This window comes from Mus caroli, chromosome 16 (assembly GCF_900094665.2).
Source record: "Mus caroli chromosome 16, CAROLI_EIJ_v1.1, whole genome shotgun sequence".
Classification (NCBI taxonomy): domain Eukaryota; kingdom Metazoa; phylum Chordata; class Mammalia; order Rodentia; family Muridae; genus Mus; species Mus caroli.
The window spans coordinates 7523093-7538470 of record NC_034585.1 but is presented as its reverse complement, the minus strand read 5'-3'; the positions used below and the strand labels follow the sequence as shown (position 1 = coordinate 7538470).

Sequence of the window (15378 nt, the reverse complement as noted above, 5' to 3'; positions counted from 1 at the left end):
AGCCTGGTCTACAAAGTGAGTTCCAGGACAGCCAGGGCTACACAGAGAAACCCTGTCTCGAAAAAACCAAAAAAAAAAAAAAAAAAAAAAAAAAATAGTTGAAATCTATACTTGTCAAGGAATTTTTATATCATGTATGAGGGTGTGGAAGTCTTTTTTTTAATATTTATTTATTTTATGTATATGAGTACACTGTAGCTGTCTTCAGACACATCAGAAGAGGGCATCAGATCCCATTACAGATGATTGTGAGCCTCCATGTGGTTGCTGGGAATTGAACTCAGGACCTCTGAAAGAGCAGCTGTTGTTCTTAACTGCTGAGCCATCTCTCCAGCCCGAGTGTGTGGAAGTCTTAATTTACCATACAAAAAACGTTCTTTATAAGAATAAGTGTTATGTGTTAGAGTGTCAGAGAAAGCAGTGGTCCCTTGCCAGTCAAACTTGGGGTTACTGCCTACGCTTATTTTCTTGTGAGTTTGATTTGCTGCTGCTGCTGCTGCTGCTGCTGCTGCTCTCGGCTGGAGGAGCTGTGGTGAGGTGTGAAGAGCTCTGGAGTCCATGGATGTGGTTCAGGCCTCAGCCTCTCACCTCTGACTTGTGATGAGCAGCTCAGCCTCTCTGGGCCCATTTGTTCAGGTGTGAATTGGAATGACCATGATCATAATGTTCCTGTCTCGGTGAGTCACGTAAAGAGCAAATTAGTCTACTAAGTAATGTAAGAGGCTAGAGGTGGAAACCAGGGCCTTAGCAGTCACAGCCCAAGTACTGTCCCCCGACCCCCACCTCAATTTATTTTTTAGGTTTCTTGTTGTTGAGACCTGGTGTCCTAGAATGCACTCTGTAGACCAGGATGGCTTTGAACTCAGAGATCCACCTGCCTCTTCCTCCTAGTGCTAGGATTAAAGGCATGCGCCATCACTGCCCAAACCAAAACCCCATCTTAGTGTATTTGTGAATCCAGGCGTGTGGTGGGTCTGTGAGAGATGAGTACTGTAATAGATTTGGTGAAGGCAGAATATTAATGTCCAAAGTAAATGCCTAGCAAGGATCAGTTAGCAAAGTGCTTGCTGCATGAAAATGAGGGCTTAAGTTTGGATCCCCAGAGTCTATATAAAAGCCAGGCATGCCGGTAATGTACGGCACTGGGAGACTGGCTAAGGAAGACACCTGACAACACCTAACTCATGGGCACAGGCACCTGCAGGTACGAACAGATGTGCACACACACAAAATAAACAGCAGTGTCCAGTGCCACCTGGCACCCCTTCTTGCTTCTCGGGCTGAGCACACAGTATTTTTAGTGGTAGACACCCAAAACGTAGGTCTGGAGGACCTGGCTGTGACAGATTGACCGAGTGACAGGGTGAAAGCAGACGCCAGCCAGCTCAGTTGTGCTTGTCCCCAGAGCAGTGGACGGGAATGCTCTGCAGTATCTGTTACCACAAGTGGGCTGTAAACTGTCCTGGGAAGGCCTGGCCTTGGCGGGAAGGGACTGGGCCAGATTCCATCAGTGAATGGTTAACTTTGTATTGGGAGGGTTCCATCTGTGACAAGAACCCTCTCTGGCTAAGGGACATGCTGGCCTTGAGCACGCTAGGGGAGTGACAAAGGGTGACCCTGTGAAAACAAAGTCTTAACTGTTGCAATAGTGTGTGGCCCTCAAACTCACCTCTGCCCAGCAAAATCTCAGTTCTTAATTGTAGTTTGTCTTGTTAGGCAGAAATTAAGTTAAATTTCAATTAATGAATTGAATTAAACATAATTTAATTATTCTGCCTGAGATGGATGGAGCTGTGTTAATGAAAACAAGCCTGAGAGACCCTACTCTGTAGCAGGCTCGGGTAGAGCCTGTGTCTCCCAGACATCGTCCTGCAGGCCACAAATGGCTGTCACTCTGTGTGTCCCATCCTGTCCTGTGTATCACTGAAGTTGTCATCTTCCCTAAAGCAGATCATTGAGGCCCTGCTGCAGGGGGTCTGGGATTCTGAGTGCTAGATTGGTATAGGCCAGAGTTATCCTCACAGCTGGTCCACACTCTAGTTCTGTTCTTGCTTGTCTGCAGTTGGTTGCCTAACCCACAGAACCTTCCACAGCAAGCTAACACAGAGCCTGGGTTCAAACATGCAAAACTTATTCAAGGCAGCCCCAGCAGGGACACTGTACCAAGCTTCCTAATGTTACAGCCTCATGTCATGGTGACACCTCAATCAGGAAATTATTTTTGTTGCTATGTCATAATTACAATTTTACTGTTGTTTTGAATCATACTGTAAATCTGTGTTTTCTGATGGTCTTCGGTGAGCCCTGTGAAAAGGTCACTCTGCTCTCCAAAGTCACGAAAACAGCAGGACTTGGAGTATCTCGGTAGCTGGTCTTGCAAACCCCCCAAGCCTCTGTGCTCCATTTCCCACCTTTAAAAAATAGGCTTGGGGGGCTGGAGAGATGGCTCAGTGATTAAGAGCACCGTCTGCTTTTCCAGAGGTCCTGAGTTCAATTCCCAGCATCCACATGGTGGCTCACAACCATCTGTAATAAGATCTGATGCCATCTTATGGTGTGTTTGAAGACAGCGATAATGTACTCACATACATAAAATAAATACTTCTTTTTTTTTTTAAAGGCTTGGAGTTAGGTGGTGACACACTCTTTGGAGTTAGGTGGTGACACCCCATTAGCTCATCATTTGACAGGGGGCTATGTGAGTTTCAGGCCAGCCAGTGCAACATAGTGAGGCCCTTCTTTAAACCAACCAACCAACCAACAAACAAAAGATTTGAGACTGTCAGGTCCTGATCAGTTTTTGCAAGGATGCCGAGGTCTAGGTTTGGAACTAGCTAAGGCCAGAGGAGTCTTTCTGAGATGGCAAGGACAGCCACTTATAGCTCCTTGTGTTCCCTTGGTGAATGCTGGGGTAAGATGAGTCTGGATGAACAATTGAAAGATCTTAACGGCAAAGTTAAACAGTGGGGAGGAAGGAAAGGGACAGCTGCATACTCCTTTATTTCCTCCACAAAGTTCCCAGAAACTATGGCAACTGGATTTTGTCAGGATCACCTGACTTGACTTGTATGACCACTCAGCTGCCCAAGACCACCAAATAGATGTTACAAGGCCGGACTTTCTTCAAACAAACAAACAAACAAAAAGTTAATTTTGTCATGGCTTGCTTTGGTATAGAGGTCAAAGGACAGCTTGCAGGAGTCAGTTCTCTTTCCCTACCATGTGGGTGGAAGCTCTCTGAGCCATTTTGCTGGCCCTTGCTTTCTCTATCTCCGTGTCTGTGTCTCTGTCTCTCTCTTAAGAATTATAAATGTTTGTTTGTGTCTGTTGGAGCCCACAGCCTGGAAGAGACTGTTCATCTGCATGCTCCAGAAGATTCGGTCAGAGCTGGTGAAGATGGCTTAGTTAGTGAGGTGTGTGTTGGGATGGGAGGTAGGGCCTTACTCTCAGGGCCAGGACGGTGCAGGATCAAACCAGTCGGTCAGTTCTTTTGAAACTGGTATTAAAGCCAGGCCTGGCAGCACAAAGCTGTAATTCCAGCACTGGGGAGCTGAGGAGGTGGCAGGTCAGGTGTTCTAGGTCAGCCTGGTCTATACTGAAGTTTTCTCTTAAGATAATCAAAACCTTGGGGCTGGTGAGATGGCTCAATGGCCAAGAGCACTGGCTGCTCTTCCAGAGGTCATGAGTTCAATTCCCAGCAACCATATGGTGGCTCACAGGAGGGATGTGATGCCCGCTTCAGGCAGGCAGATATATGTGCAGCAGAGCACTTTTATATTAAATAAATACAGTTTTAAAAAAAAGAAGATGCCAGGCAGTGGTGGCGCATGCCTTTAATCCCAGCATTTGGGAGGCAGAGGCAGGTGGATTTCTGAGTTCAAGGCCAGCCTGGTCTACAGAGTGAGTTTCAGGACAGCCAGGGCTACACAGAGAAAGAAACCCTGTCTCGAACCCCCCCCCCAAAAGATAATCAAACCCCTAAATGCAGGTGCTAGGGTGACTGCTGTATGAAGCCATCTCAGCTGGTGCCTCTAGGCCATTTCACAACACCTTTTCTTGTCCCTCTCCTGCCAGGTGCAATGTCAGGATTCCTGAACACACCAGTTTTCTGATCTTGTAATTTTCACATGGGCCCTCAGTTTTCATAGTAAATCTATGAAGTGTGGCTGGCTGTTCAGGGAACAGGAAAGGACGGTTTGTCCTTCACATCTGCCTCTCTCATGGCGGCAGGATGATTTCCGTTCCTGCCGAGCAGTAGTGGCCTTCCTCCTCTTGTCAGGAGTTTCTGCAAGCTGGGTTAGTGCTAGAAGCAGAGGGGATGGGGCAGGCTATCTCCCAGGCTATCTCCCAGGCTGGTTTTGGGGGTGAGCTTTGCCTGCCTGCAGCAAATGTCTCTCTGCATTTCCTTTCCTGTCAGAGGAAACCCACAGTGCACCTCAAACTGTTTTTGGGTCCTGTCTAATTCTTTTGTTGGTGTGTGTGTGTGTCTAGCTCTGAAGTGGGTTTCACAGCATGTTCCTGTCATCTTCTGAACTCACCCCCCTACCCCACCCCACCCCCGTTTTTAATTCTGGAGAATTTGGTGCGCCTTCTCCAGACACCTCTGCATGTGGTCGGGACTTCATTTTTTCTGCTGGGAAGGGAGCCATGTGGGTAGCTCACTTTAAGCTCTTCCATAGCTATGTTTTGAAGAAGACACCTGGTGGAGCCGGAGTTAATTCTATATGTAACTAGTACCTTTGAACATAGAGCCAGTGTTTAAGTAAGTGATGGGCTGTCTTGCATCAGTTGTGTTGTAAGCTTTTAAAATCTAGGCTTTATTTTATGTAACAACCTATCTGATGTGGGATGTTAACTTTAAAGGATTTATTTATTCACTGGGGGTCGCACGCTGTAGTGTGCGTATGGAGGGAGGGGGGCTGGAGAGCAGCTTTGTGGAAGTCATGTGTTTTTACAAAGTGGGTCTGGAGGACTGAGTTCAGGTGGTTAGTTCTGACAGGAGCACCTTTACCCACTGAGCCACCTTTCTGGCTGGCTGTCATGCCATTTCTTGATGTTGATTTACCTAGCCCCCCTCCCCATGTTCTTATTCACTTTGAAATGCTAGTCTAAATCCCCAGGGACTCCTCTCCTTGGGGTCCAGTGGAGTTTCCTTGAAGGACTCTGGCCTTCTCTCTGTAGAGGCCCACTCTTTGCTTCCCACACATTCCGGAACAGGACTGATCTCTGGATGGAGGTACTAGGACTGCCTGGGCCCGGTACCATGGCCCACTGCCCTCAGTCCTGGCTGCCTGTGTCCTGGGACAGGCTTATATAGCTCTCTTCTAAAGCCACAGAGCCTGTCGTGCCTGCTTGGGAAATAGCCACACGAAAGCCAGCTCTGTGCCGCATGACTGCTGAACATCAGCCATTCAGGGCACAGCCTGGATCCCGGAATATAAGTTCCAGGCAGGCAGCAGCTCTGCCAAGGGCAGAAAAACTCTAAGCCTTCATGGAAGCCACTGTGTCCCTAGCTGCCCTGGGACTCCACCTTGCAAATGAGAAATTATGTGATTGGGGGTTTACTTTGGGACTGTTTAGAGACAGGCTCTTGCTGTGTATCTCAAACTGGCCAACAACGACCCTAAACTTCAGATCCTCCTGCCTGCCTCTCTACCTTGCGAGTGTTGACATTACAAATATTTGCCACCATATCCAGTTTTTGATATGCTGGGATCAATCCAGGGCCTCATGCACACTGGCAAGTGCTCTCAGCTGAGCCACATCTCCAGCTGATATACTTCTCGTTAAGATTAAAAACATGCCTATGTGAGTTTTGCCTTCATAAATGTGTGCATCACACACGTGTGCTCTACCTGCAGATGCCAGAAGAAACCTGTAGTTACACGTTATTCTGAGCCCCATGTGGCGTGGGCCGTCTGCTTTACAGGGACGGCAGCCTAGGGCTGGGCCGGTGGTTCTGCGGTTACAAAAATACACATTTCTCCTCCAGGGACAACCTGAGATTGGGTCCCATCATCCATGGCAAGTGGCTCATGTCACTATAGCTCCAGGACATCTATGACCTCTTCTGGCACTTCATGTTCTCTCTCTCTCTCTCTCTCTCTCTCTCTCTCGCTCGCTCGCTCGCTCGCTCGCTCGCTCGCTTGCTCGCTGGCTCTCCCTTTCACACACACACACACACACACACTTACTTAAAAATAAAGATTTTAAAAGAGGCAGATTTATTGAGCATCTTGTTATGTAGGTCAGGCTGTCCTTGAACTTGTCTCTTCCACTCCAGGGCTGAGATTACAGTGTGGGGCATTGTGCCCTGAACACAGTTACTTTGTAAAAACAAAACAAAAACATAAATGGTCAAGTATCAGTTGTACAAATTGAAATTTTGTATTTTTAGTATTCGATTTTTATATTCAATTTGTAAATACAAATTGAAAAAAAACCCCATGTAACCAGCCAGCCCTATGTGACGAAAGAAAATGGCCAATCTTAAAATACCCTCTCCTACTCCTTCTAGAGCTCTCTCTCCCGGTATCTAAGGCCGGGTTTTGCTCACACCCTGCCCATAGTTGACATGTAAATACTGCTGTCCTTTCTGCAGGTTAGTGAAAACCACATTGATTAAACAAGAAACGCTGGGTTCTGCTGGGTTCCGAGTGTGTGGGCTGAAGGGATAGTCTCCTCTGATGCAGCCCGTACCTCCCCCTGGGTCTCTAGGTTCCGGTTATTTGGGGCACAATAGCTTCCTTTTTTTTTTTTTTTTTTTTTTTTTTTTTTTTTTTTTTTTTTTGGTTTTTCGAGACAGGGTTTCTCTGTGTAGCCCTGGCTGTCCTGGATCTCACTCTGTACACCAGGCTGGCCTCGAACTCAGAAATCTGCTTGCCTCTGCCTCCCAAGTGCTGGGATTAAAGGCGTGCACCACCACGCCCGGCAATAGCTTACCTGTACTTGAAAGTCCCTTTTGAAGGTGATAATTTCCTTGACTGTTCTGTTTGGCAGATTGGAGGTTGAAAACTTGGGCCGTAGGGGATGGGTGCAGGGAATGTGGCTGCCTTCTTTCTCCCCCCTTCCCCCTTTGGTGGTGTTTATGACAGTCTTAGGAAGTCTGGGCTGGTCTCCAACACTTGTTCCATAGCTGAGGATGATCTTGGTTTGCCTCTGCCTCCCCAGTACTCCATCCAGACATGGGCCATTCCTCCACTCTCTGGGTCAAGAGAATTTCTTATGGGTGTCTTCTATTTTTGTTTTAGGTAAAATGTCGGCTCCAGGACCTTACCAAGCAGCTGCGGGCCCTTCAATAGTGCCCACCGCACCCCCAACCTATGAAGAAACAGTGGGTGTCAACAGTTACTACCCAACGCCCCCAGCACCTATGCCGGGACCAGCCACAGGGCTCATTACAGGCCCAGATGGGAAGGGAATGAATCCACCTTCGTACTACACCCAGCCTGTGCCTGTCCCCAATGCCAACGCAAGTATGTCTGTTATCCAGGTCCTTGCAGCTCCTTAGTCACCAAGCGTGTGGACTCCAGGAGGGAGAGGATGGCAGTGAGGTGTCAGAGTCAAATGACAGACACTTGATGTCCACCCCACCCTAGTTTCTCATAGGATGTTTCAGACATCCCATTGTTGAGGACTGCAATTTCCCTATTATAAGACACATTTAGTGGCCAGCAGGATGGCTCAGTGGGTAAAAGTGCTTGCTGCTAAGCCTGACTACCTGAGCTTGCTTCCCAGGACTCAAATGGTGGAAAGAATCGGCTCCTCAAAGTTGTCCTCTGACCTCCACATGCATGTACATGTGCATACACACACACATGCACAGACGTTAATAAAAATGTAATCAAATAAATGAACAACAACAAAAACCCCAGGAAAAATATGTTTAGGATCCTCCGGTGCCTGCTGGGTCCTCTGCCCTCGCCACCACCCCTGCCCCTGAGTACTTGGAGTGGGAGGTTGGGAGGTCAGAAACAGGGTGGAGAGAAAAATCCTGTCCTGTGGCCAACTGCCACGAGAACAGGAGTAAGAAACAGAAACAGCATTGAGTAAGAAGATGATGCAGCCGGGCAGTGGTGGCACACGTCTTTAATTCCAACACTTGGGAGGCAGAGGCAGGTGAATTTCTGAGTTCAAGGCCAGCCTGGTCTACAGAGTGAGTTCCAGGATAGCCAGGACTATACAGAGAAACCCTGTCTCAGAAAAAAAAAAAAGGGAACAAAAGAAAAAAAATTAAAAAAGACGATGCAAAGCCGCTGCCCTCGGGGCAGCATCTCTCCTGGACCCTTGGGGGCCCTCTCCATAGTCCTTTTCCTTGAGTCCTCTGTGGCCAAGTGTGTGGGTACACTATTTGGCACTGTAAACTGATGAGAACTGTCTGAGGGGCCAGCAGAGCTTGCCTACACTGTCCTTCCGTCTTTGTGTTTGTGTGTGTACCTGTGGAGGCCGGAGGTCAACCACAGTGTTCTGTTTAGTTTTAAAATGTGTGTGTGTGCTCTATATTTATATAAATATATATTTTTATAAAGTGCATTAGCACGTGTGTATGTGTGTAGGTGCTAGCGTGTATGTATGTATATGTGTGTGTATGTATGTATGTGTGTATGATGTATGTATGTATGTATGTGTACCATGTTGCGTACCTGATACAGAATTTACCTTGGATTTACAGGGGTTGTGAGCCCTGGGAATGTGGGTGCTGGGAAGAGCAGCCAGTGCTCTTAATTGCTGAGTAATCTCTCCAGCCCCCTCTCACCTTTCTTATGTCTCAGTTCCTGTATCTGTGATGTCTGGCAGCAGCTCTCTGAGTCAGTGGTCATTCTGTTAAAATTAACTTCCTCGTGTGAAGCACAGAGCCACCATCTGCTAAGAAGCCAGTGTGGTTGTTGTGTTCAGTTTTGACTTCTTGGGGTAGAGAGTGAGCTAACAACTCACTCTTTGAGACAGGGTATTGCTGTGTAGCTGCTGTAGTTGCTCTTAGACCAGGCTCGTTTTGGATTCCTGACTTTCTTACCTCTAATTCCCTAGTGCTTGGATTGTAGCCGTGTCTCACCATGCCCAATTTATGAAGTCCTGAGGGTTGCCACATACTAGGCAACCGCTCAGCCAACTGAACCTTGGCACCAGCCCTCTAGTCTATTAGACCATCCTGTGATCAAGAAATAACTTGATCTTGAACCAAACCAAAACAAAAATTACTTACTGCAATTTTTTTTTGTTTGTTTGTTTGTTTTTTTTGTTTTTCAAGACAGGGTTTCTCTGTATCCCTGGCTGTCCTGGAACTCACTTTGTAGACCGGGCTGGCCTCGAACTCAGAAATCCACCTGCCTCTGCCTCCCAAGTGCTGGATTTAAAGGCGTGCGCCACCACGCCCAGCCTTGCTGCAAATTTATGCACAGCCAAAGTGTGCATCTTCCTGCCTTTTGCAAGCAGAGTCTCAGTGTTAGGAGTTAATGCTGGGTGGCCCCAGTCCTCTGAACCCAGGCCATATAAGTGCATTCAAAGGACCGAGCAGTGTAGGAGAGTCAGTTTGACAGAGACATAACTAAAACAGCTTTCCCAGGACAGGTGGTCTAGGAGAACCAGGTCCTGCCAGGAGGACAGGAAAGTCTTTCTCTCTTCTCTATGAACTTTAAAAAAAATCCCTCAGCAAATTATGAAAAATCCGTCACTGTTTGTTCTCTCTGTCATTTTTCTTTCTTTTCTGTTTAAAAACATACATGATACTTGGGACACAGGAGGATGATTGCCACAAATCCAAGGTCAGCATTATCTATGTGGTAAGTTCCAGGCTAGCCAGGGCTACATACATAGTGAGGCCCTGTTCTATCCCACCCCTTTCTAAACATTACGTATACACAGATACAGTCGACATAAAATCAACTAGTGTCAGCTTCTGAGGCAGGAGGACCACAGATTTAAAAGCAGCATGGGCTATGGTGAGACTCTCATAATCACAAAAATATGAAGGACAAAAAGTTAATTATTTCACTTAAAAATAATACTTGAATTTATTCTTTGAACATTTCATGTGTGTGTGTATCTGTCTGTCTGTCTGTCTATTCATATATTCTTGATCAGATTCATATTATTCCCCTCTGCCTCTCTCTCTCTCCCTATCTGTCTCCTTCCCACCTCCATGTCTTTCCTATTACCTCTTTAATCACCTTGAAGTACAGCTCGGAGGTGTTAGGTAGACACACTGTCCACCCCCACTGTCTAGTTTCTGAACTCTCTGTCTTTCCAGAGTGCAACAGCATCTGCCCACAGACACTGACTGACGTGCGATCCTGTAGGCATCTGTGGAGTCTCCCAGTGCTTGTCCTCCTGTGACTGGCTTATGTCACTCAGCGTGGCTGGCTCTGCTGGGCCAGAATCTCCATCCCTTTAAGGCTGAGATAGAATTGTCTGGACAGACCTTACTTATCCTTTCATCCTTGGAAGCCACTGGACTATTTATGCTTTGGGGCTAACAAGAGCGATACCACTATGAGCTTGGGCCCTGGGGTAACCGCTGTGGCCCCAGCTCTCATGTGTGAACATCAGCCACTCCTTGCTCACTGAGTCACCTGTGCTGTCTTCTGCCTTTAGTTGCCGTGCAGACCGTTTATGTGCAGCAGCCTGTCTCCTTCTATGATCGCCCTGTCCAGATGTGCTGTCCTTCCTGCAGCAAGATGATCGTGACCCAGCTGTCCTACAATGCTGGAGCCCTCACCTGGCTCTCCTGTGGCAGTCTGTGTCTGCTGGGGTGAGTGAACTGCTCCTTAGCCTCTGGAGGGTGCCCACTCTGGGGTGATTGGTATTCAGAGTGGGAACTTAGCTAAGGTAGGGGCTGTCCTGTGCATTGTAGGAACGTGTGTATGAGTGTGGGAATGTGTATGCATGACTGTAGAGGGTTAGCCTCCTGTTTGTCTTGTGTATTAAGACAAGGTCTCTTACTGCTCTTAGACATGCCAAAGAGGTTAGGGTGGCTGAATAGTAAGCCCCATAGACCCTGACTAGCTCCCGACCTCAGGATTAGAAGCTGATACCATCATGCCTGCTTCCCCGATACCTTCAAGATAATTTAAGAAATTACTTCCCTTTCTTTTTCTCCTTCCTCCCTCCCTCTCTTTCTTTCATTTTCTTGTGTGTGTGTGTGTGGGGGGGTGTACATGGACATACGCCATGGCACACAAATCAAGGTTCGAGGACAACTTTCAGTGGACAGTTCTTTCTGCCATGTAGTTCAAGGAATTGAACTCAGGGCCTTGTGCTTGCTAGGCAGAGTCTTGTTTGACAGAGCTATTCCCAGATACCTGGCGGATTTTTCTTTTTTTCCTTCTGTTTTTATGCTGCTGAGGTCAGAACTCAGGATCTCAACGTGCTAGGCTTGCTCCTATCTGTGTACCTCAGCCTGGTTGAGGATGTTGAAGGCTGAGCACAGTGGTGTGTCCTGTAATCCAAGCACCAACAGGAGGAGGTGAAGGCAGGAGAATGAAACTTAAGGGCTGCCTGGGTTACAGAGTGAGACCTTGTCTCAGTAAAACACAAAGCAGGGCCAGCAGATAGCTCAGCAGCTAAGTGTGCTTGCCGCCAAGCCTCACGGTGCCCCAGAACCCACACGGTGGAAGGAAAGACCAGACTCCCCAAAATTGTCCTCAGACCTCCACATGTGTGCCATGACGCATCTCCACATGTGTGCCATGATGCATGGTTTGGGTTTTATGATATCTGTAGGAAGCCCTACCTGTGTGCAGAAGTTGACTGGACTGACTGTAAGAGGAGTCATCTGCGGAAGTTGATTTCCTCATCACTAGAACACTGGAGACAGCTTTGTCCTCAAGTTAACCCCAGCCCACTCCTGTTTAAGTTTGACTGGATGCTGCCGGCTCATTTGTTGGAATTTTTCACGTTTATGCAGCTAGGTTGGCTGAACAGGCCAAACACAGGCCATGGGGCCATCAAACATGTGAACTCTGCGTCCCTCCCTGCTTCCCCCTCAAGACAAGGTTTCTTTTGTGTAGCCCTGGCTGACCTGGGACACACTGTTGCCCGGGGAGGCCTGTGTGACTTCTTTGCGAACCAGTTTGCCAGTCCTTATCTAAGATGATGATGACTACCACTTCCTCTCCCCCTCTTCCTCCTCCTCCTCTTCAGCCTTCTCCTCTTAGAGAGGCTCGCCTTGAAGTCACAGTGTACCCAAGGGTGTCCTTGTACCGATCCCCCTGCCTCTACCTTTCTAGTGGTTGGATTACAGCCTGTACCACTCTGAATCGTTTATGTGGTGCTGGGTGGACCCAGGGCTTTGCATCACAGTCCCAGAATGCTCCTCCTACCTTTTGGGTTTGGTTTTGCCTTTTTTCATGCCAGGGATCCAGTTCAGCTCTCCCACATGCTCTGCAAGTGCTCTCCCACTGAGCTACATCCTGAGTGCTGGTGTTCTATTGCTTTTCAAGTCTTAACTGTGTAGCCCAGGCTGACTTTGAATCAAAGTCTTTCTAGTGACAGGATTGCAGGTGTGCACCACCACGGCTGGCTATGTCTCCTTTCCATGTCCTTTTTTACTCAGTAGCATACTGGTTTTGGGTTTCGGGACCCATCTAGAGTTTCCAGGGTGGTCCTGTATCAAGAGAATTATTTTTTTGCAAAGACCTTCCCCCTTCCTTTTTTAGTCAGGGTCTCATGTATCTAAGGCTGGCCTTCAACTGCCCTAGGTAGTCAGAAATGACCTTGAACTCCTGATTGTCCTGCCTGTATTCCTGCTGGAATTACAGGCTTGCACATCTGATACAGAGGACCGAACTCTAGGCTTTAAGCATGCATGGGGCATATTCTTCTAGACTGTCTTCAGCTCCAGCCCATCAAAGGCCCTTCGGGGGTTCCAGCGCAAGTGCACCCAGCCTCCTTCCACAGCTGGTGACGTGTTCCTTGTCTCTCCTCCCAGATGCGTTGCTGGCTGCTGCTTCATCCCGTTCTGCGTAGACGCCCTACAGGATGTGGACCACTACTGCCCCAACTGCAAAGCGCTCCTGGGCACCTACAAGCGCTTGTAGGACTTGGCCAGTCCGCCACTGTGGAGGTAGTAGACAATTGCTACCAGAAGTCACCTGACCCTTGCCCAGCCCAGCCAGAAGAGCTTGATGTCATCTCTTCGTGGGCTCCATCTTCATGTCTTTTAGGGGGTGGGAAAGGTAGGAAGAGTAACAAGCCTCCAAGCCCAGAAACTGCTGCTGGAGTTGTGCCCTGCACATGCGAAGACGTGGACCTTGGGTGTTGTCTCAAGGGTTTCCTGCCTGCTCATGTTACCCCACTAACTGTGATTGTTACCCCATTTGCATCTCCTCTGCTGATTTGCCATTGGTGCCAGTCTCAAGCCCCGAAGCCACGGTTTGCCTTATTTTTCACTGTTTGGCTTGATCTAGTCCCATCCCTAACGACAGAGACCCTGCCTTAAAGACTGCTTCTGTAATTACAGACTTCTTGGGCCTCAGGATCACTTTAATTTCATAGAGTTGGGGTTTTTGTTTTGTTTTGTTTTGTTTTCCCCCAAATGCACAGAAGGGCTGCTCACACCCACCAGACACATACAGATAAGGTCACAAGTACTAAATAAAAGGCTCACATTCCTTCCTGTCTCAGCTCCTGGCCTATGAAGGGTCTCCTTCCTCATACAGTTTCTGGGAACTCCGTTTGTTCATAAACACAGATGAAATTTACTTGGCAGGGAGACATTTCTAGAATAACTTTTGTAATAACGATACACCCTTCATTTCTCCATTTGCTGGTGTGTTTTTAGTTGGTTCTGTTTTAGTTTTTCACATTCAGTCCAGCTTGTTGGCCAGGCCAGCCTCGAACTCCGAAGGGATCCTCTCAGTCTTTGCCTCTCAGACACCCAGGGCCCTAGCCATGTGCCTCTGCATCCACTGGGCTTTTTGTTCTGTTTTTCTTTGACAGAAAAACGAACAGGTAATTTCATTGACTGCCTATGTAGGTTTGGTGTAGTTTTGAAAGCCTGGTCTCTGTGGGGCCTCTTTGAGGGAGTTGGGGGACCCTTATTTGAGCCCATGCTTCAGTGCCGAGAGATTGTTAGTGGAACTCCCTGAAGCATGATTTCAGTTTTTAGAGATGACCTTATGTGGTACGGTCATCATGGTCTCCAACATCACCAGACCAGGTAGAAGGATGTCAAAGACAAATTCAGGGCTCTTTCTAGGGTGACCACTCTGCCATGTATAATATTGTCACAGTCTGGCCAGCTTTCCAGGAGGCCCTGGCTCCATCCTAAGCCTACACAGGATCTGCTGCAAATAACAGTGTATGGAGTCAACCTGACCCAGGACAGAAGTCTGCATGCTGGTTAAGATGCAGCCTAGCCATTGCCTGAGCTGTTCATACAATGATCCAGAAGTGCTAGCCATTATTTTTGCAGTGAATTATGGATACCATACATGACTTTGATATCTGCTTTTAAACAAATAAAATCTTTGATCACTCAGTGAACAATCCAGTGCACCTGTTATGAAGAAAGGCCTTGTGTTGTGTTTCCAGGCGTTGCCTAAAGAATCCTAAGTTGCTGTGTTACACTAGAAAATCCTTCCTGACCCACACCTCAGGCTTCAACTGCAGCAAGATGACTGTTGCTAACGAGTTGCGTTCGAAGGTTTGGCTGTCGGGAGCCCTTAGTCGTCATCAATGGCAGCAAGCCACGGCTTTCAAGTTTTAATAAAATGCCAAGAAGGAAGCTGTCCCCATTCATTCTCTGAACAAAACCCTCCTTGTTCATTGGCCCAGGGTGGCTATGAGATACTAGGAGAGGGGGTGCCAAGCCCAGAGCATGGTTGCCACCCCATTCTCCTACCTGTGGTGACAGCTTCAAGTTGAAAGGTATGGGGGAATTGAGTCATTTAGTTGTGGTTTGTATTGCACTGAAACCCTTATTTGTGTTGTGAAATTGCTGCTCATGGGGTCCCAACTGTGTGGTTTCTTTTATTTGGTCAAGTTCAAGGCTGTGCAGTTAGAAGTTTGGCTGTCACTGTGATGTGTAACTGATCTCAAGCTGGTATTCATTACCCATGCAGAGTCTTCTAAACAAAGGCCCTGTGTGGAGGACTGCAAGATATATATTACATGGAGTAAATTGCCAGGTGGCCATGTGCTTTTGTGAATTTAGACTCCTGCCACTGTGTCTTGGGGGATAGACAAGTATGCTAGGCTAGCTGACCTCTCAGGTCCCCAGATCTAGCTAGGCAGACTCTGCTAGCTGGCTAACAGTCACCGTACATCCAAGGCTTCCTCCCACCACACCCCCAAACAGGATGGAGGCTGCGTGGGGACTCTGTACAAACTCTCAAGAAGGGACTTTGAACATGGCTGGCCTTGGTGCCCATTGCCCCAGTA

At 47.8% G+C, this 15378-nt stretch overlaps 1 protein-coding gene across 2 annotated transcripts in view; it reads left to right on the top strand.

Moving 5' to 3' along the window:
• Positions 1 to 14481, top strand: part of Litaf (lipopolysaccharide induced TNF factor) — a 37240-nt gene extending 22759 nt beyond the window's left edge. The window contains exons 2-4 of one of the 2 annotated variants that reach the window (XM_021184762.2): positions 7251 to 7475; positions 10591 to 10747; positions 12926 to 14481. In XM_021184762.2, the coding sequence (XP_021040421.1) occupies positions 7256 to 7475; positions 10591 to 10747; positions 12926 to 13034 (486 nt within the window). In that variant the 5' untranslated portion in view covers positions 7251 to 7255 and the 3' untranslated portion in view covers positions 13035 to 14481. The remainder of the gene's footprint in view (positions 1 to 7250; positions 7476 to 10590; positions 10748 to 12925) is intronic. The other variant, XM_021184763.2, reaches the window with a different exon arrangement.
• Positions 14482 to 15378: the final 897 nt, after the last annotated feature.